Source organism: Mus caroli, unplaced genomic scaffold (assembly GCF_978045245.1).
Source record: "Mus caroli unplaced genomic scaffold, Mus_caroli_1 scaffold_1, whole genome shotgun sequence".
Lineage (NCBI taxonomy): Eukaryota > Metazoa > Chordata > Mammalia > Rodentia > Muridae > Mus > Mus caroli.
The window spans coordinates 20890504-20916010 of record NW_028227256.1 but is presented as its reverse complement, the minus strand read 5'-3'; the positions used below and the strand labels follow the sequence as shown (position 1 = coordinate 20916010).

The 25507-nt window shown below is 40.6% G+C and overlaps 2 protein-coding genes across 4 annotated transcripts in view; one reads left to right on the top strand and one right to left on the bottom strand.

Moving 5' to 3' along the window:
• Smap1 (small ArfGAP 1) overlaps window positions 1-17938 on the top strand; it is a 76307-nt gene extending 58369 nt beyond the window's left edge. For all 3 annotated transcript variants that reach the window (XM_029475150.2, XM_021163031.3, XM_085836070.1), the window contains 5 exons: window positions 6041-6131; window positions 9497-9624; window positions 14100-14265; window positions 15020-15327; window positions 17002-17938. In XM_029475150.2, coding sequence (XP_029331010.1) covers window positions 6041-6131; window positions 9497-9624; window positions 14100-14265; window positions 15020-15327; window positions 17002-17136 — 828 coding nt within the window. In that variant the 3' untranslated portion in view covers window positions 17137-17938. The remainder of the gene's footprint in view (window positions 1-6040; window positions 6132-9496; window positions 9625-14099; window positions 14266-15019; window positions 15328-17001) is intronic.
• A 149-nt stretch (window positions 17939-18087) lies between these two features.
• Window positions 18088-25507, bottom strand: part of B3gat2 (beta-1,3-glucuronyltransferase 2) — an 84838-nt gene continuing 77418 nt past the window's right edge. The window contains exons 3-4 of the mRNA XM_021163020.2: window positions 18529-18677; window positions 18088-18449 (exon numbers count right to left, since the gene is read on the bottom strand). Coding sequence (XP_021018679.1) covers window positions 18363-18449; window positions 18529-18677 — 236 coding nt within the window. The 3' untranslated portion in view covers window positions 18088-18362. The remainder of the gene's footprint in view (window positions 18450-18528; window positions 18678-25507) is intronic.

The window sequence follows — 25507 nt, the reverse complement described above, 5'->3', positions numbered from 1 at the left end:
ATAGAGTTATAATATAAACTAGTCTTGAGCATTGAATATCTATGAAGTATCCAGGACTCCTGCTTCTCAAATGTCCACCACCTGACCTGGGCCTTTGAAAGGTTATCTTTAAATGAGTACATAATTAGCTTGTGATAACACTTTTTTTTTTTTTTTACAGTGAAGATGGTCTAATGTGTTTTTACTATTTTACATGGTATAATCCAGAAAGCATTGAGTGGCTAAAATAAGTTATTGCCTTATAGAAAGCAATATGAGATGACAGTAATAGTTAAATAACTATATAGTAAAGTATCCCAAAGCCTAGCATAAGGAACTGCTGAAGTTGTAATTGCTCTTTAATATTTGGTTAAATGATAGTGAGTGTATACACACACACACACACACACACACACACACACACACACACATTGTGGTAAGAAAACCCTATTTTAGGTTCTGATACAGGCTTTGTAGTAAATTGGAAACATTTTTCCCCCATGGAATTTCTGAAATGTTTTTGTAGTCTTTTAAAGTTTTATTGCAAGTGAAGCAATAAAATAAGGAAGAAATCCAATTACTTTATGTGCAAAGTTTTCATTTTCTACTTAATGAACGAAAGCCTTTTGCTCAGCAAGCATGCAAGCTGTACAATCCTTTTGTAAATTAGACATTGCCTTAAATAGAAAATGAGGAGTACCTTTTCAGTGAGTGCTTTGATAGAAAGTAGTTTTACTGAGTTACAGCTTACTGTTAAGAGTAGTGCAGCAGGTATAAGGCTTGACAATTAAATTAGATACGTTGTTGAGAAGAATGGAATCATCTAGAACTTTACTGAGTGCCTAAGGCAGTTTGCACTCAAATGTCATTTTGAGCTGATATGATTATTATTCTGATATGATTATTCTCTACACTCACTGCATGAACCTAAGAGATTCAGGCTGGGCAATTCATTCCTGGTCACACCACTGTTAAGTCATAACTAAGCTGAGAATCCACTGAGCAGCCTGCCTTGCCAGCATGAACTATGACCAGTAACCCACTGTAAGCACAGTGTATTCGCTAACATCCAAAGGGGAATAAAAAGGAGGGGGAACAGGTGAGGGCTAGACTCAACACTGAAGTTTCTACTAAATGCTGTTCATTGTGCTTAGTGTGTTGAGAAGCTTCAATATAGCCATTATGCAAATTTAATTTGCATTAATGTAAAAAAAGAAATAGAAAATTCGGAAAAAAATTGGCTCAGGTTACATGTAATAATTGGTGGAACCCATCTTTATAAAGGGCAGCTGCTGAGGAGTTTACTCTTTTGTTTTTAAATTAGATATTTTCTTTATTTACATTTCAAATGCTATCCTGAAAGTTCCTTATACTGCCACCACCTCCCACCCCCACCCCCCACCCCCCCACCCCCACTTCCCTACTCACCCACTCCCCTTCTTGGCCCTGGCATTCCCCTGTACTGAGGCATAAAAAGTTTGCAAGACCTGGGGGTATCTCTTCCCAATGATGGCCAACTAGGCCATCTTCTGCTACATATGCAGCTAGAGACACCAGCTCTGGGGATACTGATTAGTACATATTGTTGTTCCACCTATAGGGTTGCAGACCCCTTCAGCTCCTTGGGTGCTTTCTTTAGCTCCTCCATTGGGGGCCCTGTGTTCCATCCTATAGATGACTGTGAGCATCCACTACTGTATTTGCCAGGTACTGGCATAGCCTCACAAGAGATAGCTGTATCAGGGTCCTTTCAGCAAAATCTTGCTGGCATGTGCAATAGTGTCTGGGTTTGGTGGCTGATTATGGGATGGATCCCTGGGCGGGGCAGTCTCTGGATGGTCCAAAGTCTTAGCTCCAAACTTTGTCTCTGTAATACTTCCATGGGTATTTTGTTCCCTATTCTAAGGAGGAATGATGTATCCACACGTTGGTCTTCCTTCTTCTTGATTTTCTTGTGTTTTGCAAATTGTATTTTAAGTTTCTGGGCTAATATCCACTTATCAGTGAGTGCATATCAAGTGACTTCTTTTGTGATTGGGTTACCTCACTCAGTATGATATCCTCCACATCCATCCATTTGCCCAAGAATTTCATAAATTCATTGTTTTTAATAGCTGCATAACTCCATTATGTAAATGTACCACATTTTCTGTATTCACTCCTCTGTTGAGGGACATCTGGGTTCTTTCCAGCTTCTGGCTATTATAAATAAGGCTGCTATGAACATAGTGGAGCATGTGTCCTTATTACCAGTTGGAACATCTTCTGGGTATATGCCCAGGAGAGGTATTGCTGGATTTTCCAGTAGTACTATGTCCAATTTTCTGAGGAACCCCCAGACTGATTTCGAGAGTGGTTGTACAAGCTTGCAATCCCACCAGCAATGGAGGAGTGTTCCTCTTTCTGCACATCCTTGCCAGCATCTGCTGTCACCTGAATTTTTGATCTTAGCCATTCTGACTGGTATGACATGGAATCTCAGGGTTGTTTTGATTGACATTTCCCTGATGATTAAGGATGTTGAACATTTTTTCAGGTGCTTCTCAGCCCTTTGGTATTCCTCAGTTGAGAATTCTTTGTTTAGCTCTGTACCCCATTTTTAATGGGGTTATTTGAATTTCTGGAGTCCAGCTTCTTGAGCTCTTTGTATATATTGGATATTAGCCCCCTATCAGATTTAGGATTGGTAAAGATCCTTTCCCAATCTGTTGGTGGCTTTTTTGTTTTATTGACAGTGTCTTTTGCCTTACAGAAGCTTTGCAATTTTATGAGGTCCCATTTGTCAATTTTTGATCTTACAGCATAAGCCATTGCTGTTCTGTTTAGGAATTTTCCCCCTGTGCCCATATCTTCGAGGCTTTTCCCCACTTTCTCTATAAATTTCAGTGTCTCTGGTTTTATGTGAAGATCCTTGATCCACTTAGATTTGACCTTAGTACAAGGAGATAGGAATGGATCAATTCGCATTCTTCTACATGATAACCACTAGTTGTGCCAGCACCATTTGTTGAAAATGCTGTCTTTTTTCCACTGGATGGTTTTAGCTTTCTTGTCAAAGATCAAGTGATCATAGGAGTGTGGATTCATTTCTGGGTCTTCAGTTCTATTCCATTGATCTACCTGTCTGTCGCTGTACCAGTACCATGCAGTTGTTATCACAATTGCTCTGTAGTAGAGCTTTAGGTCAGGCATGGTGATTACACCAGAGGTGTTTTTGCTATCCTAGGTTTTTTGTTATTCCAGATGAATCTGCAAATTGCCCTTTCTAACTCAGTGAAGAATTGAGTTGGAATTTTGATGGGGATTGCATTGAATCTGTAGATTGCTTTCGGCAGGATAGCCATTTTTACTATATTAATCCTGCCAATCCATGAGCATGGGAGATCTTTCCATCTTCTGAGATCTTCTTTAATTTCTTTCTTCAGAGACTTGAAGTTCTTATCATACAGATCTTTCACTTCCTTAGTTAGAATTACACCAAGGTATTTTATGTTATTTGTGACTATTGTGAAGGGTGTTGTTTCCCTAATTTCTTTCTCAGCCCGTTTATCCTTTGTGTAGAGAAAGGCCATTGACTTGTTTGAGTTAATTTTAAATCCAGCTACTTCACTGAAGCTGTTTATCAGGCTTAGGAGTTCTCTGGTGGAATTTTTAGGGTCACTTATATATACTATCATATCATCTGCAAAGAGTGATATGTTGACTTCTTCCTTTCCACTTTGGAGGAGTTTCCTCTTACCTCACTGTCTTAGTCACTGTTTGCGGCTGCTGTGAACAGATACCCGGCGTCAAAGAAACGTAAGGGTTGATTTTGGTTACATGGTATAATAAAAAGAGTATGGACTTTACAGTCTGGAAGAACTCAGTGATTATGATTAAAGTTTAATTTTCCTTGGGTTTAATATACATGGTAATGCCAGCAGCCGAATACAGAAGTAGGAACTTGAGGCCAGTCTGTGCTACATATTGAGACCATGTCAAAAAATTTTATAACGAAACAAATTGATCTTCATTCATAGGGAATTCTTACTTATACCTATTCCTAAAAGTCAAGACATAGCTAATATGTAACATATACATATGGTGTGTGATAGATATACCTGATACAGTGTGTGATAGACTGTTACAGGCTCTTGGAACATAAGAGTGAACAGTTCTCTGCCCTGACATACACTTTCTGAATTCCTCACAGACATGTCCACACTGGCCTCCAGCAATGTGTCAGTTACAGTTCAAAATTTCCCCCTTGAGAGTGGGTTTCTTTTCTCATACATGTAGTTCTCCGTGTCTGCGTGTCTCTTCTGGTTTGGGAGCTCTCTAGATTGCCTTATGATCTCATTTCACTGATGAATCCAAGAGAGATGGTTAGTTTTTATTCTCCCTCTTTCTGCTTGTTAAATTCAGCAGCTTACAGATTAGGTGTGTGCTGCTGTTTGTAGCAACTTAAAACCAGCAAAAGAACATTGTTACCTCAGTTTTGAAAATCAGCTATTATACCTGTTACTTAAATGAACAGGAAATGTCAAAAATACGGCAACTGGAAACTAAGCTTTTACTCAGTTTTAGGCTGTAAATTACAGAAAGATTGGACAGTCAAGCTTCTGCAAATGAAACTAATCTGAATGGAATATGTGCTGGTTAAATTGTAGATCTGCCTAACCTGACCTCACGTGGTTGATTCAGCTTTTCTAATAAGTGCTTCTCAACCTTCCTTCCTCACTGAGACCCTCTAATATACTCCTCATGTTGTGCTGACCCCACACCATAAAGTTAGTTTCATTGCTATTTCATAACTATACTTTTCTACTGTTTAGAGTCACAAATGTAAGTATCTGTGTTTTCTGATGGTCTTAGGTGGCCCCTGTGAAAGAGTTGTTTGACCCTCTAGGTCGAGAGCGGCTGCCTTATGAGAAGGCAGATTCTCGGTGTGATGTTTATAGAAGCTGAGTATGTTCAAGTACACTGCTTCCACATCACTGTTTCCAGTTCTGAGCTGACTGTGAACTGTCAGCAGGGTAATGGTGACATGAAGAGGGATGAAGTCAGAATACATTAACAACATTTATGCTGGCCAGTTCCCTTTTCTTCTCCAAACAACTAACAAGTATGAATAGTAGCTAAGAAATAATACGTGATCCAATTTTTCAAAAGTGTAACTTGCTGCCTGGTGGAGGTGATGCCCACCTTTTAGCCCAGCACTCTGGAGGTAGAGACAGGGGGGAATCTCTGAGTTTGAGACTAGCCTAGCCTGGTCTATAGCGTACTTGGAGCTGCACCTATCATCTTATATGACAGGCCAAGGCTATCACTGAGCTACACTTCCAACACCTACTTTACTTTTTATTTTGAGTTGAAGTCTCACTAAGTTGCCCAGGTAGACCTTCAACTTGCAGGCCTCCTGGCTCAATCAACTTCCGGGACAGTCAGGACTACACAGAGAAACCCTGTGTCCAAAACAACAAAAAAGTATAACTTGCTGGCTTAGTAAGTGAAGACACTTGCTGACAAGCCTGACCTGAGTTATTCCTAGACCCTCACGGTAGAAGGAAAGAACTGGCCCAAAGTTGCTTTAAGTCCTTTGAACTCCACACATGTTATGATATGCACAAACCCATACATACCAACAAAATGATCAAATAATTAGAAATATAAAAAAATCTAGGCCTGGTGATGCATTCCTGTGGTCTCTGCTACTTGGGAAGTTGAGTCAGGAGGCCTGCAAGTCTACCTGGGCAACTTAGTGAGAAGTGTTGGAAGTGGAGCTCAGTGATAGCCTTGGCCTGTCATATGAGATGATAGGTGCAGCCCCAAGTACCAAGGGGAAGAAAGGCATAATAATTTCATTTAGAGGTTGAATTTCTATATTCACTATTCAAGGGTCTCGTTGAATAGTGAATAGAAATTTCTACTGTAAGTTCAAAGACCATGCTTACCTGTTTAAAAAGTAATAAATGCTTTAGGATTCCTTATACTAACTTCATGAAAATTATGCATAAGTGTAAGTGGAACTTAAATATTCGCTTAATAAACTAATCAATGAATCCAATGATTTACTTCAAAGCTGCAGAAGAAAGAAGAGCAACAACTTGAGCCTAAGAAAAGCACCAGCCCAAAAAATGCTGCAGAGCCCACTATTGATCTTCTAGGACTTGGTAAGTGATGGAAATGCAAAACAACTGAAACCTACTTGAAATGAACATGATGTCTAGTTCTTCAGTATTGTATCAAAGAGGCGGTGTGAGAGGGTCTGATAAGTGCCAAGTTCTCAGAAAAGGCATTTTAATAAGGAAAGCCAGTGTGTGTCAGCTCTGTCTTTACTGAAATACAAGTAATGGATTCCTTAGGGGGAGAAAGGAAAGGGAATGATCTTGAGAGGCTTGGTAGACATGCCATTTCAACATGTAAGTAACGATTGAATCCTGACTCCCTTTCGCTTAGCCCCCCACCCCCACCCTATGGTTAAAAAAAAAATTAACGCGATTTCTGCTGTCCCTTTAGTAAAATAATTCTGGATAACCTCATTGGCAAATTCAAATTTTAATAAAATTTTATAGACATAAGCAATGCATTTAATTGTTTTGCATATAGAAATTGTTGCTAGTGGTTTCGTGATGACGGTTGCATACACACAGCATCTGACTGCATTCACCCCATTCTTTACCTCTGACCTCCTTCCCACTGCTCTTAGCCCTTCCTTGTCCCTTCCGTCCAAATGTCAGCGAGTTTAACCAGAGTTCTTTACAGGAGTATAGATGAAGGATGTTTTTAAGATGTGTGTAACTCACCAGTGGCTTCAGCACTGAAGAAAATGTCTCTCTTTCTCACACATCAACCATTGAATGCCCATAGTCTTCAGAGAGGGCCCAGGCCTCATGAACCCCTCCTGCTCCATGATAAAAAGGCTCCGTCTCATGTAGGTAATGACAGCTGCTTGAGTGCTCAAGAGTGTCTTGGGTGTGTCATTCCTGGAAGACAGCTTTCTACAACATCATCCCTTTACCTCTGACACTCTTTCACTTCTGAGCCTTGGAGTGGGTGACATAGTTAGATACCTTGTTTATAAGTGAACATTCAGAAGTCACTTAGCCGCAGACTTGACCAGTTGAGCTTCTGTATTAATCACCACTCACTGCAAAATGAAGCTTCCTTGACCAGCAGCAGCAATGTATGGGCGTAAACTGAAATACTTAGAAGACAATTTCTTAGGCAGATCACACCGATTTTGTAAACAAATATCCTAACTTAAAGTGGTTCATGTGATTTGAGCCTACAAATTAATTCACTTGTGGTTTATTTCATCCCATAAAGCAAGGAATATATTTTAATATGAAGGGATTACAAAGAACATTTTATTAAAGAAAAAACTTTAAATGACTTTTTGACTACAAAAAACAATTCCTTGAACAACACACACATTTAGAAAGCTTCAAGAACCTTACTACTAAGAGTGTGGCTGAGTCTGCTAGGGCTTTGTTGGCTCAGTAGGTAACTGAGGAATAGGACTTGACAGTTCATTGTGATAGGTTGTACTAAAGGCTTGAATGTTCGTGCTCTGTCAAAAATGCTAATGAAAAATACAACATCCGTTAGCTTATCACCTTCTTACCCACCTTAAACTTGGTTGGCAGTGCGTAAAATTTCATGTTACTCTTTGACATTATTTCATTATCTCTGTAAATAGATTGTGACCACCTGATGATTCTGCTATTCAAGTAAAATTTGAATGCAGTTAGTATTTATTGAGCACCAGCAGTTTGTTGAACACTAGTAAACATGAGAAATGGAATCTGGGGTATTTGCAGTTATGCAGACAGGAAATTGAGGTGCAGTATTAAAGGAAGAAAAATGTGATGGATCCAGTTGCTTCTGGGGACTTGGTTTGAAATATGGATTAATGCTAAAGTTCAATTTTTTTTTATTTTTATTTTTATTCATTTATTTTTTTTGAGACAGGGTTTCTCTGTATAGCCCTGGCTGTCCTGGAACTCACTCTGTAGACCAGACTGGCCTCGAACTCAGAAATCCGCCTGCCTCTGCCTCCCGAGTGCTGGGATTAAAGGCGTGCGCTACCACACCCGACTAAAGTTTAATTTTAAGTGTGTGTACAATGTATCCTGATTTATTATGATTTACCATGTTTAATTTTAATAACTATATTTTCAACATCTTAGCCTTTATTCCATCAGTAAGGAACATACAATAGTGGTCCTTTGATCAGGAGAATGTATTTAACCTCTACTACTTTGTAATATTGTTTATTAATTGAGGACTCATCATATCCTAGTTGCTTTTCCTTCCTTCTGCTTGTTTATTGATGACCATATCCATCTGTATTCCTCTATACATCACTGAACTTTGTATAAGGACAGTGGAATGGAAAGATAGAGAATCAGTATTGAATGATCTTTCAAATATTTACTTCTTTAACTTAGTGCAAGGAATTATTAAGTATTTGAAGATTGAGTCTTAATTTTGAAAAATTTAGGTAATCCTTTGTGGTTAGGCATGGTTGTAATTCTGTGGCGTTTTTAAGTATTATATCAAACATATAAAATAATGCATTTCAAGATGACATTTTTCATATATTATTGGTCATACAGCCTGCTGTTACTATCTGTTTTTTTCCCCAACATTCTATCCCAGTGACCCTATGGCTTTTGCAGAAATGTGGTTTCGAGACAGGTCAGACAGCTCACTAGTCTAGGGATCAGAAGACATAGTTAAGTCGTACAAACTTAGCTACTGAGCTAGATGATCCACACTGAGGAGGCCCTCAGGATCAGCCTTCCATCTCTACCCTAGGACCTGAAGACAGATATCATGTTTCATGGGACAGAAACCAACAACATGCAAACATTCTTTAAAAACATCTAGACAGTGTGATCATAATAATGAATCTTTATCTGTCCTTTTCAAATACTGGAAATTATAAACTGATCTTCAGAGTAGATTGAAACAATAATTTCTGTGAGACATGCCAAAGGTGGTGAGCAAAGACAGCATGTTTTAAAATCCATTGGGAGCTTGTGTTTACTGAAGTGTGAGGTTGAAATGTTTCAATTAAGAGGTTATTAAGAATTGTTTTTTCAATAATTTTGTGTATGTGTAGTAATAAGGAGTATTTATGGGAATGATATCAAGAGCTTACCATTAAAATACCATATAGTGAGAAGTCTAGGATAGAGAGACGCTGGAGCTGGCATATTGATATGTGTGTGTGGCATGGGTGTAGATAAAACAATTAGTGATTTTGAAAAGTACGTCTTCAGGCTATTGTGAGCCGTGTGCTCCCATTTGTCCAGGAGCGGCTGGAGTTAGGCCTGAAACCAGAAGTCTACTTCTGGGGAAGACCAACACCGAAGTGTTCTCTTTAGGATGGGGGTCAGTCCTAGAGCAGCAAGGAACACAGGGTTTTCTTTTGAATTGTTCTTAGTTTTAAAAAATAAAATTTTAAAATAGCACCCTGTTTCCTGTAATTAAGAGATTCTATATCGACAGAAGTGTGTATTCCTTTCAGATGGTCCTGCTGAGGCACCCGTGACCAATGGAAACCCAGCCACAGTGCCAGCCCTGAGTGATGATCTGGACATTTTTGGACCAATGATTTCTAACCCTTTACCTGCAACTGTCATGCCCCCAGCTCAGGTAAGCAGTAAAATGTGTTCTCTCTTGGTGACACCACTGCTTGAAAAGCTTCAGAAGTTTAACTTTGAAATTGTTGTCCCTGAGCTGAAAACCTATTCTTTAGGCCAGCATTTAGCAAGCTAATCTTGCAATTTTATTTTGTTTAAACAGATAGTTTTATTCAAACACAGCCATTTCTATTGATTTATAGTTTTCAGCTACTTTGGTGATATAGCTGTAGAGATGGTTACAGTAGAGTCTGTTATGACCCTACAAGCAGACTTTACCATTCTTAAAATTTTATGAGAACAACAGAATTTAGAATATATGTATGGGGGTATGTGAGGCAACCTTCAATCTGACCTTAATTCACAAGCCTGAATTAATAACATTGTTGATGCTAATATATTTGATTCTATAAGTTCTGGCAAATTAAATGTTTGTATTTTTCTGAAGGTAAAATATATTTTAAGCTAGTCTTAAAATGAACCTTGCTACTTTTGAATGATTAAATAAAAACCATTGAATACAGCAATAAGATTTTTTAAATACTAATGGTTAAGAAATTCAGTTATTTTTGTGACATTAAATAGTTTACTTCAAATGAAACATTAACTTTCAAGGTTCAGTTTAAAGTCACTTGGAAGCCTGCTACAAACACTCTCACTGCCTATTACACTGGAACACTACAGATAGCCAATTGGTTTCCTGGAAAGCATTTGAGATGCAGTACTTCTTTTCTATATGAAAAGGGGAGCCACCATACCCAGGGATCCATCCCATAATCGGCTTCCAAATGCTGACACCATTGCATACACTAGCAAGATTTTGCTGAAAGGACCCTGATATAGCTGTCTCTTGTGAGACTATGCCGGGGCCTAGTAAACACAGAAGTGGATGCTCACAGTCAGCTATTGGATGGATCACAGGACCCCCAATGGAGGAGCTGGAGAAAGTACCCAAGGAGCTAAAGGGACCTGCAACCCTATAGGTGGTACAACATTATGAACTAACCAGTACCCCGGAGCTCTTGACTCTAGCTGCATATGTATTAAAAGATGGCCTAGTCGGCCATCACTGAAAAGAGAGGCCCATTGGACACACAAACTTTATATGCCCCAGTACAGGGGAACGCCAGGGCAAAAAAAAAAAAAAAAAAAAAAAAAAGGGAATGGGTGGGTAGGGAAATGGGGGAGAGGGGAGAGGGTATGGGGGACTTTTGGGATAGCATTGGAAATGTAATTGAGGAAAATACGTAATAAAATATATTAAAAAAAAAAAGAAAAGGGGAGCCACATCTGAGTTGTGTGGATGTAAAGATTTTCATAACTGTCCATGTGTCAGGAAGAGTAATAATGTTTTATTATGCATATTTTTGTTATTAAAGTAATTGTGTACTTGCCTTGAATTTAACAAGTAAAATTCTTGGGAATTAGTTAGGCTAAAGTCATCATCAACTTTGAGTATAGCAATAGAGTGTGTTTCAGGAAAGGTAGCTAGCTCAGGGGTATCTCTGTCCTTTTTAGTCCTTACGGCCTTCATGTGAAAACAGGGACTGAGGGGACTGTGGAGATACAAGCATGAGATACCTGCAAACATGAGGTCATGAGTTCTGATCCCCAGCACCCACAGCTGCGTATGCCTATAACCTCAGTGCTGGGAGTGGTAGAGAGATAGGTAGATTCCTGAAACTTGACTGGCTAGCCAGCCAGCCTAGCCAGTTGGAAAGCCCCAAGCTCTAACCTTAATGCTAATCAAGCTCTAGCCAGTTGGCAAGCTACAAAGACAAACTGTTGTGCCTTGTGTTTGCTGATTAGGTACTCATAGGATGGTAAGGTTTTTTCTTTTCTTCCTTTTTAAAGAAGCCTTGTTTGCACGCACACACACTCAAGGAGGCTGATAGAGAACATGAACTTCCCCCAGAACTGGAGGAGGTTGTGAGCTGCCATGTAGGTGCTGGAGAAATTAACATGGGTCTTCCAGGAAATGCTCTCTTTTTTCCCTACATCTTTTTATTCTACATACTTTCAATTTCAGAACAAACTAAAACAAACAATAAATGCACAATACCCAACCCCACTATTCTGTAAGAGGGAACTTTCCTGCCTTAAGGCACAAGGACAGAATAGAAGAGATCTTCTAGATTTGAGCCTTGAGAGTAAATGCTCTTAACCATTGATGTGTCTCTCCAGTCCCAGCATGGTTCATTTTAAAAATCATATCTTAATTCTTTTCTTGAACACTATTTATAAGCCAAAATTATGCCAGTTGTAGGCTCTGTAATTACAGAGCCCTGTAAGATAATTTATGATAAGAATTACCTATTATCCAAACTACATGCTAAGATTAAAATCCAAATATATTTTCAAAATGCTGCCTTTGCCAATAAAGTATAACTTAGATGTATGTATCCATATGAGTCCTGAAAGGGTGAAAGTTGCTAATTCTGGTGGGCTTTTAGTATATGAAGTTAAGCTGTAATTGAGTTTAAGTACCAAGATACTGCATTACTATGAACACTATTTGACTTTTGTTTTCTGGGCATATGTAAATTTTAGTCAGAGATTTACCCATGTATAAAAACAGCTTGGGTTTACCATTGACTTGGAAGTAGCTGACCAGAGTGTACAGTAGATGGTGGGAGGAACTCGGTTCAGCAGTCCTTTTCTATCTATATACAACAGGAAGGGAGGGAGTGGGGAGACAGACAGAATATGAATATATGAGAATGAATATGTACAAGTGCTGATACCAGCCCTGGTATTGTGGAAAGTCCAGAAAGCCTGAGTTATAAAACAATAGGCACTCTGATGGTGAAATGATAGCACACACACCACCAGTAGACTAGCAGACTTCAAGTGCTTGCTAGGCATGCCACTGAGGCTGGCCATCTAGCTAGTGTCTATGCTGAGGTAGATGTTCAAATTCATTTATATAATATTTAGACCATAAGGCTGTTCTTTAGACTGTTCTACTATGAAACCAAAATTAGTATTTCCCTAAACATTTGGGCTTTTTTATTATGTCTCATTCATCAAGAATGAAACCCAAGGTGCTGAGTAGATTCTGGTGTTGCATAGAAGCGACGTGTTGGAAGGACCACATGGTGATGTCATTTTGTTATCACTCTTAATAACTGTGTAGTTACTTATTCCATTACAAAGCACCCGTGGTAATGAAGCCTGTCCTCATTTTGTAGGACAGAGTCAGGCGACATATAAATCCCAAGACTGAGGATTAGCGATCCAGTCCAGCCCAGCTGGTCAGGGACCACTCTGTTGGCCGCTGGGGGGGCTATGCTTCTTCATTAGTAACTAAAGTATAGTCGGATTAAAAGACACTGTTAGGTTTGGTAGTCTGTCATGTCTTATTTTCTTTTTTAAAGATTTATTTATTGATATATATAAGTACACTGTAGCTGCTTCAGACACACCAGAAGAGGGCATCAGATCTCATTACGAATGGTTGTGAGCCATCATGTGGTTGCTGGGATTTGAACTCAGGACCTTCGGAAGAGCAGTCAGTGCTCTTAACCACTGAGCCATCTCTCCAGCCCCCATGTCTAATTTCTTACATATTTTAGAATTTTTGCAAAATAAGACAGCCTTTTCTATGTTTTTTACAAGTCTTGCTCAGTTAGTGAGAGTCAAAATATGGTTCTACCTACGTAGGTCTGAATCAAGTGCTTTGAGGGTAGTGTACTGCATGGTGTTGTGTCCAGGACCATGACTGGACTTAGCTTCTGCTTGCTACCCACCTCCATCTGTCGTTTCAGAAGAGTATGAGCCAGCATTTACTAGACTTCAGAAATCTTTTTTTCCACTAAGTATTTAAAGCCAATAATTGAGCAAGCATGTCAGTTGTGGTTTTGTAAAAGTGTCTCTGTGTAAGGTATAGAGGATTAATGGGAAACTTGTTTTATATTAACTATCTAAATCACTTGTATGATTTGCCTCTGAATAGCATGAAAGTTATGGCTGAATATAGGTAGCCAGTTTTCTGTATTTATTTTCTGGAGTAGATGCATTCTAGTATTGCTAAAATAGTTCTAGAATAGGTGTATAAACATTGTATGGTATAGCTTTTGAAAAGATACAAGCTTTTAATCTCCCATTACAGAGCCTTCGCTTCTGCAAGATGTAACATTCTTTATTCCAAGTGTCGCTAGTTCTTGAGAGACGTGCTGGGGGGTCCTCAGACTGGACCTGCATGTTGTCATACCCTCTGTGTTCCAGGATGATGAGCAAAACCTGCTCTTTCCTGGTGGCTTAGCGTGGCTGTGGAGGAGCTCCGTGCTCCTTGGTCTTCACTACAGCTTATGCCATGACATTGCTTCTGCATTCTAGATGATCATGTGTGTGTGCTGGAAAATGATCTTAAGAGATGTCACCATTTTCCTCTTATTATATACTACCAATTTCATAGTTTTATGTGAACTTTAGTATTAGATAAGCTGTCCTTTGTAGAAATTAAGTTTCTGTTGGTGTTTTGCCCAGGGGACTGCCTCCGTACCAGCACCTGCTACCCTGTCTACCGTGACATCTGGGGATCTGGACCTGTTTACTGAGCAAACTACAAAGTCAGAAGAAGTAGCAAAGAAACAACTCTCCAAAGACTCCATCTTATCTCTGTATGGTACAGGAGCACAGCAAAGCACTCCTGGTAATTGATGTTGCGCTCCACTTGCAGACAATGACACGGTGTTGCAGAGTACATCCTCTGAAATGACCTCAGTTACAGTTTTCTATGGTACCAGTGGATGCTTCTGTTGCAGTTTATAGAACTGAAATGAATGAAGCATCAGAATTAAACAATATAGGATTCACAGAACTTTATTCATTTGAGATATAACAAGTTGTTCACATATCATTTAATATTGTTCTACAAGTTTATAAGACAGGAGTTCAGGAATTAACTGGATTGGATTTACATGAAATTTGACTTTGTGTAAACTCTTGTTTCCTCTGCAGGTAAACAATTAAGCAGTCAGAACTACACATATGTATAATTATGCAAAACTTGGAACTGTCTTTCATTGTAGTGAAATATAAGCATATAATTTATTCAGTTTTAATACATCAGACCCTTAGTTCCAAAATAAGCTTATTTCATATATAGGCTGAAGCTGTGTGGCCACCCACCTACCTCATCATAAAACAAAGAACCACTGCTCTCCCTGCCTGGTTGGGTTTTGGGAGAGCAGTGGTACCAGTCAGCAAGAGCAGCATGTCCTCTAGGCTGTGCATCTGTGTAGTAGACGACACATCTGTCTGCATCCTGGAGTAACAGCTCTGAAGGTTGAGGCATGGGTTGTTTTGAGTTGTCTGCCCCTTTCTCTGGAGAGGAGTGCAGCCATATACAGAGCCTCTTCTTGACCTGTTCTTTTCTTTTTTTATTCATGGTTCTTACAATACAGGTGTGTTTATGGGACCCACAAATATACCATTTACCTCACAAGCACCGACTGCATTTCAAGGTTTTCCTTCCATGGGCGTCCCAGTGCCTGCAGCTCCTGGTCTTATAGGAAATATGATGGGACAGAATACTGGCATGATGGTGGGCATGCCCATGCACAATGGGTTCATGGGAAACGCACAGACTGGAGTGATGCCACTTCCTCAGAATGTTGTTGGCCCTCAGGGAGGAATGGTGGGACAAATGGGTGCACCACAGAGTAAGTTCGGCCTGCCACAAGCCCAGCAGCCTCAGTGGAACCTCTCACAGGTAAGGCTCTTGTAGTTTCTACCACCTTAACATCTAAGAAACCACATTTGTATTTTGGGACTTTTATTTGTTTTGAACTCCAATGATGGAACAAAAGAAAGGGATAAGTTTGGCCAGATCCAAGTGTTTATAGATAAATGACTAGTTACTGTCCTTACTAAGACTGTTCTATAAATAAATGTTAGGGCTTTCCTTTCCTCATTTCATACTGAAATGAAGTTGTAGTGGTGAACATGCCTGCACTAGCTGGAAGTAGTCTTATCTTGGGCAGCATCTAAGAGATGCCTCAGCTCCGACCTGTCAGGCTTGGTGCCAGCCATGCTTACTTGGCTCCTGGGTGGGATCTCTTCATAGTTCACTTGGACCAGAGTATCTTCACTGATAGCTTGCATCTTATCAGTGAGATAGAAATCCAGCTTCATATTTTTAAAGCACAGTTTTATGAGGGATCAAGGCTGCCTCTGTCATGTGGTTCCTGCCTGTTGATGTATGAGGAACATCCATTGGCTCAGGAATCCCCGTGGTGAGAATGTAAACCCTGCTTCCCTCAGGTATTCACTGATAAATTCCATGTCTGTCTGGCTTAGCTTAGAGTAACATTCCTGCTGTCGCCCCACATCAGAGGCTTTGACTCAGGGCTCATGGTCCCATTTCCACTTCTGCATGACTGTCCACCGAGCATCTTACAGGAACCAGGACCACTGGGACCCCTAGTTTCCCTTAGAACATTGACTGCTAACTAACATTCACAGAGCCGCCGTGTATCTTACAAGTGCTTTTGTGCTGTGACAGCTGCGGTTTGTAGGTATATACGTACACACTGCTTATGCATTGGAAACCTTGGGAATGATGTCAGATATTAGGAACAGCTTTTCTGTGACCAGGATGCTCAGGCTCACGTGACTCAGGCTAGATTACAGGAGAGCCAGTGAAGAACAGCAAGGCTATAAGAGTGAGCAGAAGGGAAGATGGAATCTACCTGTCTGTAGACACATGTGTGGTTATTATGTCTTGGGTTTTCAAAAGAAAAAAAATTCTGCACAAAGAACACAGTTAATGTTGAACATAGGTTTGAAACTATTTTAGGTAAATCCTGCGTCTCTTGTTCCATCACCAAACTGGGTAGTGAGAGAACTACTGTGCTAAGAGCCTGATAAATACACTGGATTTTAGCCTGAAAGAAAATTACATGTAGTTGTTTATTGTATAGCATATACTGAAATTTAATTTTAGCTGTTTATGTTATTATAACATAAAACCTAAAACATATGCTATATGACCTTTTTAATGTTTAGGAAGTATATTAAGGTCATTTAGGATGTTAATAGAGAATTATGAGTATTTTGTAAATGTTAGGGTAATTTTAAGATGTTTTACTTTCAAAAATGTCTTAGTCTTGGAGTCACAGAAGAGTGATGGTCTCAGATATAAACTCAAAGATTACTTTGATGTGTTTTCAGTTGTGGTTAATCTAGAAAGTGAACTAATTATGGATTACTTTATAAGTAATGCCTAACTCAGGAAAAGGTAAGAAAAAAGTAACTTTGATTTCAGTAGAAAGATTTCTGTGTGGTCCACATCCAGTGTCTGGACTAATTTTCACATCTGATGAAGTGTCTGGCTGTAGCTAAAGAGAGAATCATCCTTGTTAACTAAGCCTTTTGTGTTTCACAGATGAATCAGCAGATGGCTGCCATGAACCTCAGTAGTGCAAACGCGAGTGCAGGTTTTGGCCAGCCTCCCAGCACGACAGCAGGGTGGTCTGGAAGCTCGTCGGGGCAGACTCTGAGCACACAGCTGTGGAAGTAAGAAGCTGTCACAGAGTTCCAGCCAGAACCGACCCTGACATTCCTCGCTGCAAAGGCATCTAGTTCCCATTTATTCATGTACATAACGTATTTTTTCTTTCCCCCATTTGTTCACATTAAGAATTACCTGATTGACCGTGTTGGTCTGTGCTGATTAAATTTGATGTGAAAGCAGGTTGAGAAACCATCTGTGTGGAGGGCAGCTTTGCTCATACTCCCCATGATGTCCTAAGCCACACTGGGAAGCTGCTCAGTTAACTTGCATAATCAGTTTTATTTGCAAAATTATAGCTCTAACGTTTGCATATAAGGGAAGTAGTTATCATGTTAGTAATACCTCTAACAGTATAAACCCCACCCCCAAATTAGCCAGTAATCCTGTAGAAAGGTACTGTATGATCAAATGTTTAATCATATAAATAGAATGTAAATGTATCACTGAGCACTGTTTTCTAGTGTATCAAATTCTTTTATTCATCACTCACTCCACTGTGCTGTTGTTATGATGTGCTTAACAGGGAACGTGGTTAGTGAACGGAGATAAACCTGGATGCTACTGTAAAACTCAATGAAGGTTTCAGAATTCAAATTTCCATTGCCTCTTGTAATGTGGGCCTCTTCTCATGTACATAGTGCTAATATGAAGACCTTTTTCTGCACTATATGCACACAGGGTAACTAAAACAAAGCCACTTTTAATCCTTGAAGGTATATCCAGGTTTATGACAGTAATTGTGTTTACATTTTATGGTGCCTAGTATTGACAAAATGTTATTTCCCTATATTAAACAGATGAATCCACACACCTTTTTATTTGTGGGTTTTATTTCCTACAGTGTACACTGCCATCAGCTTTCCAAATAGTTCATGTTGTGAAGCCAAGAATTTAACTGGAAATATTTAATTGACAGAATACTCCTCATCAGCTTCTAAAACCTGTCATTCTAGCAGTATTGAGATGGCTTGTGGGAGGGAGGAAGGGAGGGAGGGAACAGTGTGAGATACTCTGTTGTCCTTTTCAGTGTCATGTGGCTTCACTGTACAAAAATCTTCCAGTTCAGAAAACACATGCAGAACAAATGAAGACAACACATTTTGTAGCATCCAGGTAGCTGTCGAAACGGGCGTCCATCGGCGGTAAGGAAAGGCTGAAGGCAAAGGAACAGTACCTGAATGGGCAGCAGCCCACGCTCCAGACTTCCTGTCCTCACCTGCTGGTCCTGGCAGCTACACCTCAATGTTCACTGTGTCCAGGTGGTACTTTGGCTCATTGGCTAGATTGACCTTCTCTGTCCGAGTGTGCCACACGAGAACCTGCGGAGGAAGGGGATAATTTAAACAGCTGCAGTGTCAGCATTCCGAGGGTCAGCCCATGAGGGAGGTGAAGAGGTACCTTGGTGCAGTTACTAGCTTTTGGTTCCAGTTCTTCAACTGTCGTTATCTGCTTTAGAAAGTCAGATTCTTGCATCCCTGGCTGGGATCCACGGCGCTTAAATACAGCTTTCGGATTGGACAAGATGACTTGCAGACTCACAGCAAATCCTTTGTATGAAGTAAAGAGAAAGATGTTATTATTGGTATACTTTTTCCCTTTGTAATTGTGGCCACATCAAAAAGTACAAATGCCTGCTATGTGGTTAGATCTTGGTATTGACACTTTAATAAGAGCGTTGCCTGCATACAGTCTCTGAGGAAAATTAGTCCATGGTTTGGACACTCTGAAGACACCTGCCGCAAAATCTGAAGCCTGTGATAATTATATTTCAGGAACTGCCTCAGTGGAGTCAGCACAGCTCCACGTTTAACACTCCATGCTGTTGGAGAACTATTAGCTCTCTTGGTGGTGGTCCAGTGCTGGCCTAGCCTTCCCAGCTGATTTTGATGTCATTAATGTGTGCTTTATCATCAAGGTCAGCGCTGTTCCAAACGACTTGACATTGACAACCTTGGTAGTACAGGTACTGATGATCATGTGAAACAAGTATTACAAGTATTAATGTATAAGTATTACAAGTATTAATGTATAAGTATTTAATGTATAAGTTTTGGTTTCACTCTTTAAGCATGAAGTGGGGAGCTTAGAGATCAGTCCAGGCAGTATTGAGTCATTTGACAAGTTTGGTTTTTGTATTGGAGTGCTTAAAATCAAAATGATCTAGCTTAGTGGTAGAACATTTGTCTCCCATGTAGGAGGCTGTGATTTCACCCTTCAGCATGCAAAGACAGAAAGCGAGCTCCCTCCAGTGATTGGTTCTGTGACAGAATCACCACTGTTTAATCTGCTGTAATACACTCCTGACGCACTCAACAGCCGACTGCATGTGTGACTATTTTAGAAATCTGAAGCCTGAACCTTTGCTCTTGACAGTAGACTCAGGCCCTTTGGGAGTTGAGAGCCAAGCTAGGAACTTCTTCGTAGGAATGTGTGTCTACTCTTCCATTAGCAGCAGATGAATGCTACTTTTTGAAGAAGTGTCACACCATCAGACTGTAACAGAAGAGCTGTGAGAAGACCACATCACTCCCATCACCTCCAGTTGTCCTGCTGCTCAGTCACGTGCCCTGGATCCTGCTGCCTCTTGGAGGAAGTTAATGCTTAGCTATGCACAGACAGTACTCTAGGAAGTGCTGAGTGAAGCAAAATCAGACAACATAACCCATAAAGTGGCCTCCAGACTCCAGTGCCCTCCGCTAAGGCTGTGTGGAAGGACACCTTGTGTTCTAGTAAGCAACATTTATTTGGAGCATCTAGTCTTGTTTTTCATTAGGTCCTTGCATTTGGGACACTGGCTAAATCACTTCTGTTAACTCTGTAATGCCATTTCTTAACCTGCAAGAGAAGTCTGAAACCATGGCACACAGAAAGATTCTACCAACTTCAGAGCACTGTGCAAAAGACTGTAAATAAATATGCCACCATGTAAACAGTAGCAAGAAGGGTGGGTAGTACCAGCCTCCATTCACACTGCAGGAACCCTGGGCGACAGGTAACGGGCCTGTGAACGTTCTGGTGGGCAGAGCCAGGCCACAGGTATGTCATAGGACTTTGGTAAGGGGTCTAAAGTCTTCCACAGGCAGAGCTGCTACAGCCCAAGACTTGAGCAACACAACCCAAGCTTGAAGCTGAGAAAGTGCCTTTTCGCATCAGACCAGATCGCATTCATGTTAATGATGTCTTGCTTTTTTTCATGTGCTTCATCCTTTATCTAAATGCAGGTCTGCCCTTCTCAGTCATACTGGAGCTTCTGGAATATTCTTTATGTGGCTCCAAGGCACTGCTTTTTATATCCCTATTTTCATAGCACACACAATGATCCAGATGATGCAGAGGTAATTCTGAAAATATAAAACCATTCAGACCTGATTTCCTTCATTGTCCCTTAAGATGTTAAACTCGCCGTCTGCAGCCACTGAAGGATTCAGATTAGATGAATATTTTCTCCATTCCCCTGGTTCAGGAATATTTCATCATAGCATAGATCTATGTGGCAAAATGAAGCACAGGCCACAGCTGGCCCTGAAGCTACCATTGTTTTTGTTGGGTGCCTTCTTGTCCTCATTGTGCAGTGATCTGCACCTGAACAGCAGAGCCCTTAGGGAGGGGCTCATAAGTAACCTAGCTCCTAAAAACGGGGCTAGAGGGAGGAGGGAGGACATTATCCAGATGTTCTTTGCCTACTTCAGGGGGTTCTGCCTGTTCTCTGCTCAGGAAGCAGGTCACATCCACAGCAAGCAGGCATCATCTGGTAACTGGGCCAAGCTGGGTTGCTCCAGGAGAAATCCTCTGCCCTGATGAGATAGCATGCTGAGCTAAAGTGCTGTCTCTTGGAAAGAGGCAGCAATGTTAGCTCCTGACGATTGATTTCCAATCTGCTGTGGGTGTCTTGGGTTTTCTTCAGTTGCAAGTATTTGCCTCGAGCATTATATCCTTACTGGATTTGGCTTTAAAGGTCTTTCGAGGTATTAGGATTCTTACAAAACCCATAGAAGTAGGGTTTTCTGTCTGGGTCAGTTAGGGGGAAATGTGCCATGCCAGTGAACAGGGACTGTTGGCTGTGAAGACAGGTCTTCCTTAGCATCTGAGGGTGGGAAGGGAGGGCACATCCTCACTAGGCAGAGGGACAGGGTTTGCCTCAGTAGATTACATGCTTGCTGAATGCATCAGAGTCTAACAACCCACAGGACAGTTGGAGAAGAGATGGCTCACTGGTTAAGAGCATGTGCTCCTCTTCCAGTTGCCAGCTCTTGTGTCATATGTCACAATCATCTGTAACCTCAAGGCTTTCGGCACTGTCTGACTTCTGTGGGCACCTGGCATGCACTTGGGAGCATGTATGTTCATACAGGCAGAATACTATTTAACAAAAGACAGAGGATTAAATAACAAGAAGAGTGTTTAGTCATTTGGGGTGAAACACATATGATAGACTCTCCAAGAGAGTCAGGCCTCAAACTGCCAGAGCTCTGAAGAGGCCACCCCACAGGCAAGGAACCCCCAAACTCTGCTGTCTCCTTTGGATGACAACAGTGTGAGGAAGCTATATAGTGAGAATTTGTAGAGCAAAAAGCTCTGATAATGGGCATAGATTCTCAAGCCTTCAGTGTCATCAGCTGATGCCCACAGAAGTACCCAGACCATGTAGAGAAGTAGAAAGGAGGAGGTGAATCAGTTATCCTGACTCACTTAGCCCGGGAGTGGTCATGTTCTCATCAGGAGGAGCACAGCAGCCTAGTGGTAGCTGCAGCTTCTGTACGGAACATGGATGGTGACTGGCTAGTGTCAGGTCAGATTAGCTCTGAAAGCTCAGATGCTCCTGCCTAAACTTAAAAAACAAACCTTGAAAGGATAGAGTGCCTCCAAATAACTTGGTCATGTCTCAGAAAGAGCTCAAGAATATCTATAATACAGTATATGTTATGTTTGTGTGTTTATATTACATATACATACACATGCATATCAATCATTACCCAACAATTGAGAATCCAAAATGTCGCAGAACCAGAACTTCCCTGCTATACAAAGAAGCAGGAATATAAATACTGCAGCAAAGAGAAATCCAGAAATGATATGCATGGCTGAATTATTGTTTCATATTCAAGAAGGCTGAAGAGATGTGGGCATGCTGTGAGAGAAGAGTGACAAGGCCATCTGAGTGACAGAACGACAAGATGTAAGTATCCTGGGTAGAACTAGCATCTGAGACACAAAAAGGTTAGCAAAGATGATCTTCAAAAGTTCAGTACCAAAGATTAAATAAACTTCAAATATATGAAAATGATCAAAGAGTAAATTACAGAGAAAGGGAAGTGAGAAAGTAATAAAACTACTAAACCACAATAAAAAGAAGACTAGGGAATCAGAATGAAAGGTGAGAGGAAGGTATAAAAATATATGAAGGAAATGATGACTAAAAATGTCCAGCCTTCATTCTTACTGTGTTGTCCTGCTACCCCAGTGGGCTAGCTTGAGACCTCCTGCCTTAGCCATTTAAGAAGCTGAGATCACACACACACACACACACACACACACACACACACACACACACACACACACAATCTATCATTACAGCAAGCATGGCAAAAATGTTTTCCAAAATATTTTAAACACTAAACTAGAAAGATGAGAGATCACATTTTTATACGCTAGATGTAAATAAAACCCAAGCACTATTAAATGTAAGAGCAGATAGAGGGAAGAAGAGAGAATGCAGAAGAATAATGATGAGAAATGGCTCCCATAGGCTCAGTTGGTGGCACTGCTTGGGAAGGTTTGGCCTTGCTGGACGGAGTATGTCACTGGGGCAGGTCTTTGAAAGTATACAGCCACATCCTACTTGTAGTTTCCTGACTTGAAAGTAGGAGCTCTTGGCTTTCTACTGCCACCAAGCCTGCTGTTTGCTGCTGCACCTGCCCACCACAATGGACTTCTGTTCCTCTGGAATTGTTAGACCCAATAAACTCTTCCATAAGTTGCTTATAGTCATGGTGTTTTAATGACAGCAACAGAAAAGTCACTAGTACACAGATAAGCATCTATCCATAAGTTCTCGAGAAGTAGAAGGCACAAACCACCAATATGCAGAGAACGGGTTCTAGTGACAGGAGTAACAAGAAGTATTAGCTTTATGACAGAGCTTCAGACATCTCAGATTAAAATAGATTTGGACAACCTAGAACAGTCAAACAAAGAAGTGAAGTTTATGGTTCAGCTGCCTTCCAATACTACAACTTTCTAGGGCCAGACAACCCTCAGTGTGAATCCCAGTAACCATGTAAAGAACTAATAAAAGTGCTACATTAATTTTTACTTTTAATAAAAAAAAAGGAACCGTCCCTTAAATTATCCTGAAGGCCAGCCTTGCCCTGACACCTAAACGATGCAAAAGCATTACAAGAAAACGGCAAGCAAAGTTCATGAAGAATGGCAGAAAGCGTCCTCAAGCTTCCACAAGCCCGTGCCAGCATGAAAAAGGCAGGACACCACAGCCACATATGCTAATCTCAAGGATGGGACTTGTCATGATCTCAACTGTATATTAGACTCTAATATCTCACTATTAGAGAATGTAAAAGCAAAACTCTCTTGATAGATGGTCAACACTCTTTTTCACAAAATCCATTATCTTTTTGTGACTCAGGTTGGAAGTGAATATCAGTTAACCAATTACAAATGGGAAGTTTTCAACTTGAAGGGCATTTGAAGGAGGAAGAGGAGGAGAAAAACTAGAACAGAGAAAACAACTGATATTTTACCTCAAGATGCAGGCTGACTCAAACTCCTGTAGGTTCTCATGAGACTCAGATAGCTACTCTTGTCTGTGTACTAGTCAGCAGTGCAGTGGCGATGCCTGCCATGGGAAGAAGCACACCCCCATTTGCTTTTAACAAAAGAGGTGACATAAAGTCCATAAAGCAGAGCCCCCCTCCCCCCTCAGGAACATCAGTAGCAGTTGCCATGTCTCCTGCTGGACAGCCACCAACTTGGTCTCATCATCATGTACCTGACCCACTCGCATGCACACTTCTCTTAATCTGCAAAGTAAATAATCTATGTGCTGCAAATCAAGCATACTCCTACTTCCTGCAGCTGACATGGCTACAAGGCCTTCATAGTCTCATCACGAGACACTAGCTTTCTGTATCACCCCCTGGGGATAATGGAGGCTTGACATGCTCTTTTAAAAAAAAAATTGTGTGTAAGTGTTTTGCCTGCGTGTATATCTGTGCGCATGTACAACATGCATGCCTAGTGCTTACAGATACTAGAAGATAACATTGGATCCCTTGAAACTGGAGTTACAGATGGTTGTGAATCTTGTGGGTACTGTAAATCAAACCAGGGTCTTCTTGAAGAACTCAGCCATCTCTCCAGGCCCTAGACATCTTCCTTCAATGTTGCCAATAGCAATTAATTTCAAAAATCACTCTCCATCCACTTAAGAAAAAAATGATTTCAAATCCAAAATAAAACACACACATGCACACATGCTTACAAATAGACATATACATACACTATAGTCAGAACTTTTTGGAAAAAGGAAGTTATATGTGGTACCACTTCTCTCTGGAGTATCTGTCTCTCATAGCTCTTCCTGTCAGAGCATACACTGCCTCTTGGAATATTGCATGTTTGAATTTCAATACTACTCCTGGTTAAAATATGTGTTAAAATGTAAAACCACATGTGTAGCCATTAAAATGGTTTCTTAGTCACTGTTCTGTTTCTATGAAGAGATACCATGACTAAGGCAAATCTTATTTATTTTTTTAAAAAAGCATTTAATTGTGGGCTTGCTTACAGTTTCAGAGGTTAGTCCATTATCATATCACAGGAAGTATGGTGGCATGCAGGTAGACATGGCACTGGAAAAGTAGCTGAGAGTTCTACAGTCTGATCCAGAGGCCAAGGTGCATGAGCACCAGAGAAAGAGAGAGGGGGAGGGAGAGGGGAAGGAGAGAGAGAGAGAGAGAGAGAGAGACTGGACCTGGTATGGCTTTTGAAACCTCACAGTCCATGCTCAGTGACACACTCCAGTAAGGCCACAACTCCTAATCCTAATCCTTTCAAATAGTGCCACGCCCTAGTGACCAAGCATTCAAATAGATGAGCTTCTTGGGGCCATCATTCTCACTCAAGCTACTACAAATGGTATGTTTAGGCATCCCCAAGTCTGAGTGCTAATCTTTAAAAGAACTAATCCTTGCCATTGACCTTTCTTGGTTTCTTTAGCAAAATCATTTGACCTGTAACTAAAATTTCTGTGGTTGCCAATTATGTTTCATTAATGTATATACTTAACATATGCTAAGTATAGGTGCATGTGTGTGTGTGTGTGTGTGAGTACACATGTATAGGTGTATAGTGCACATGC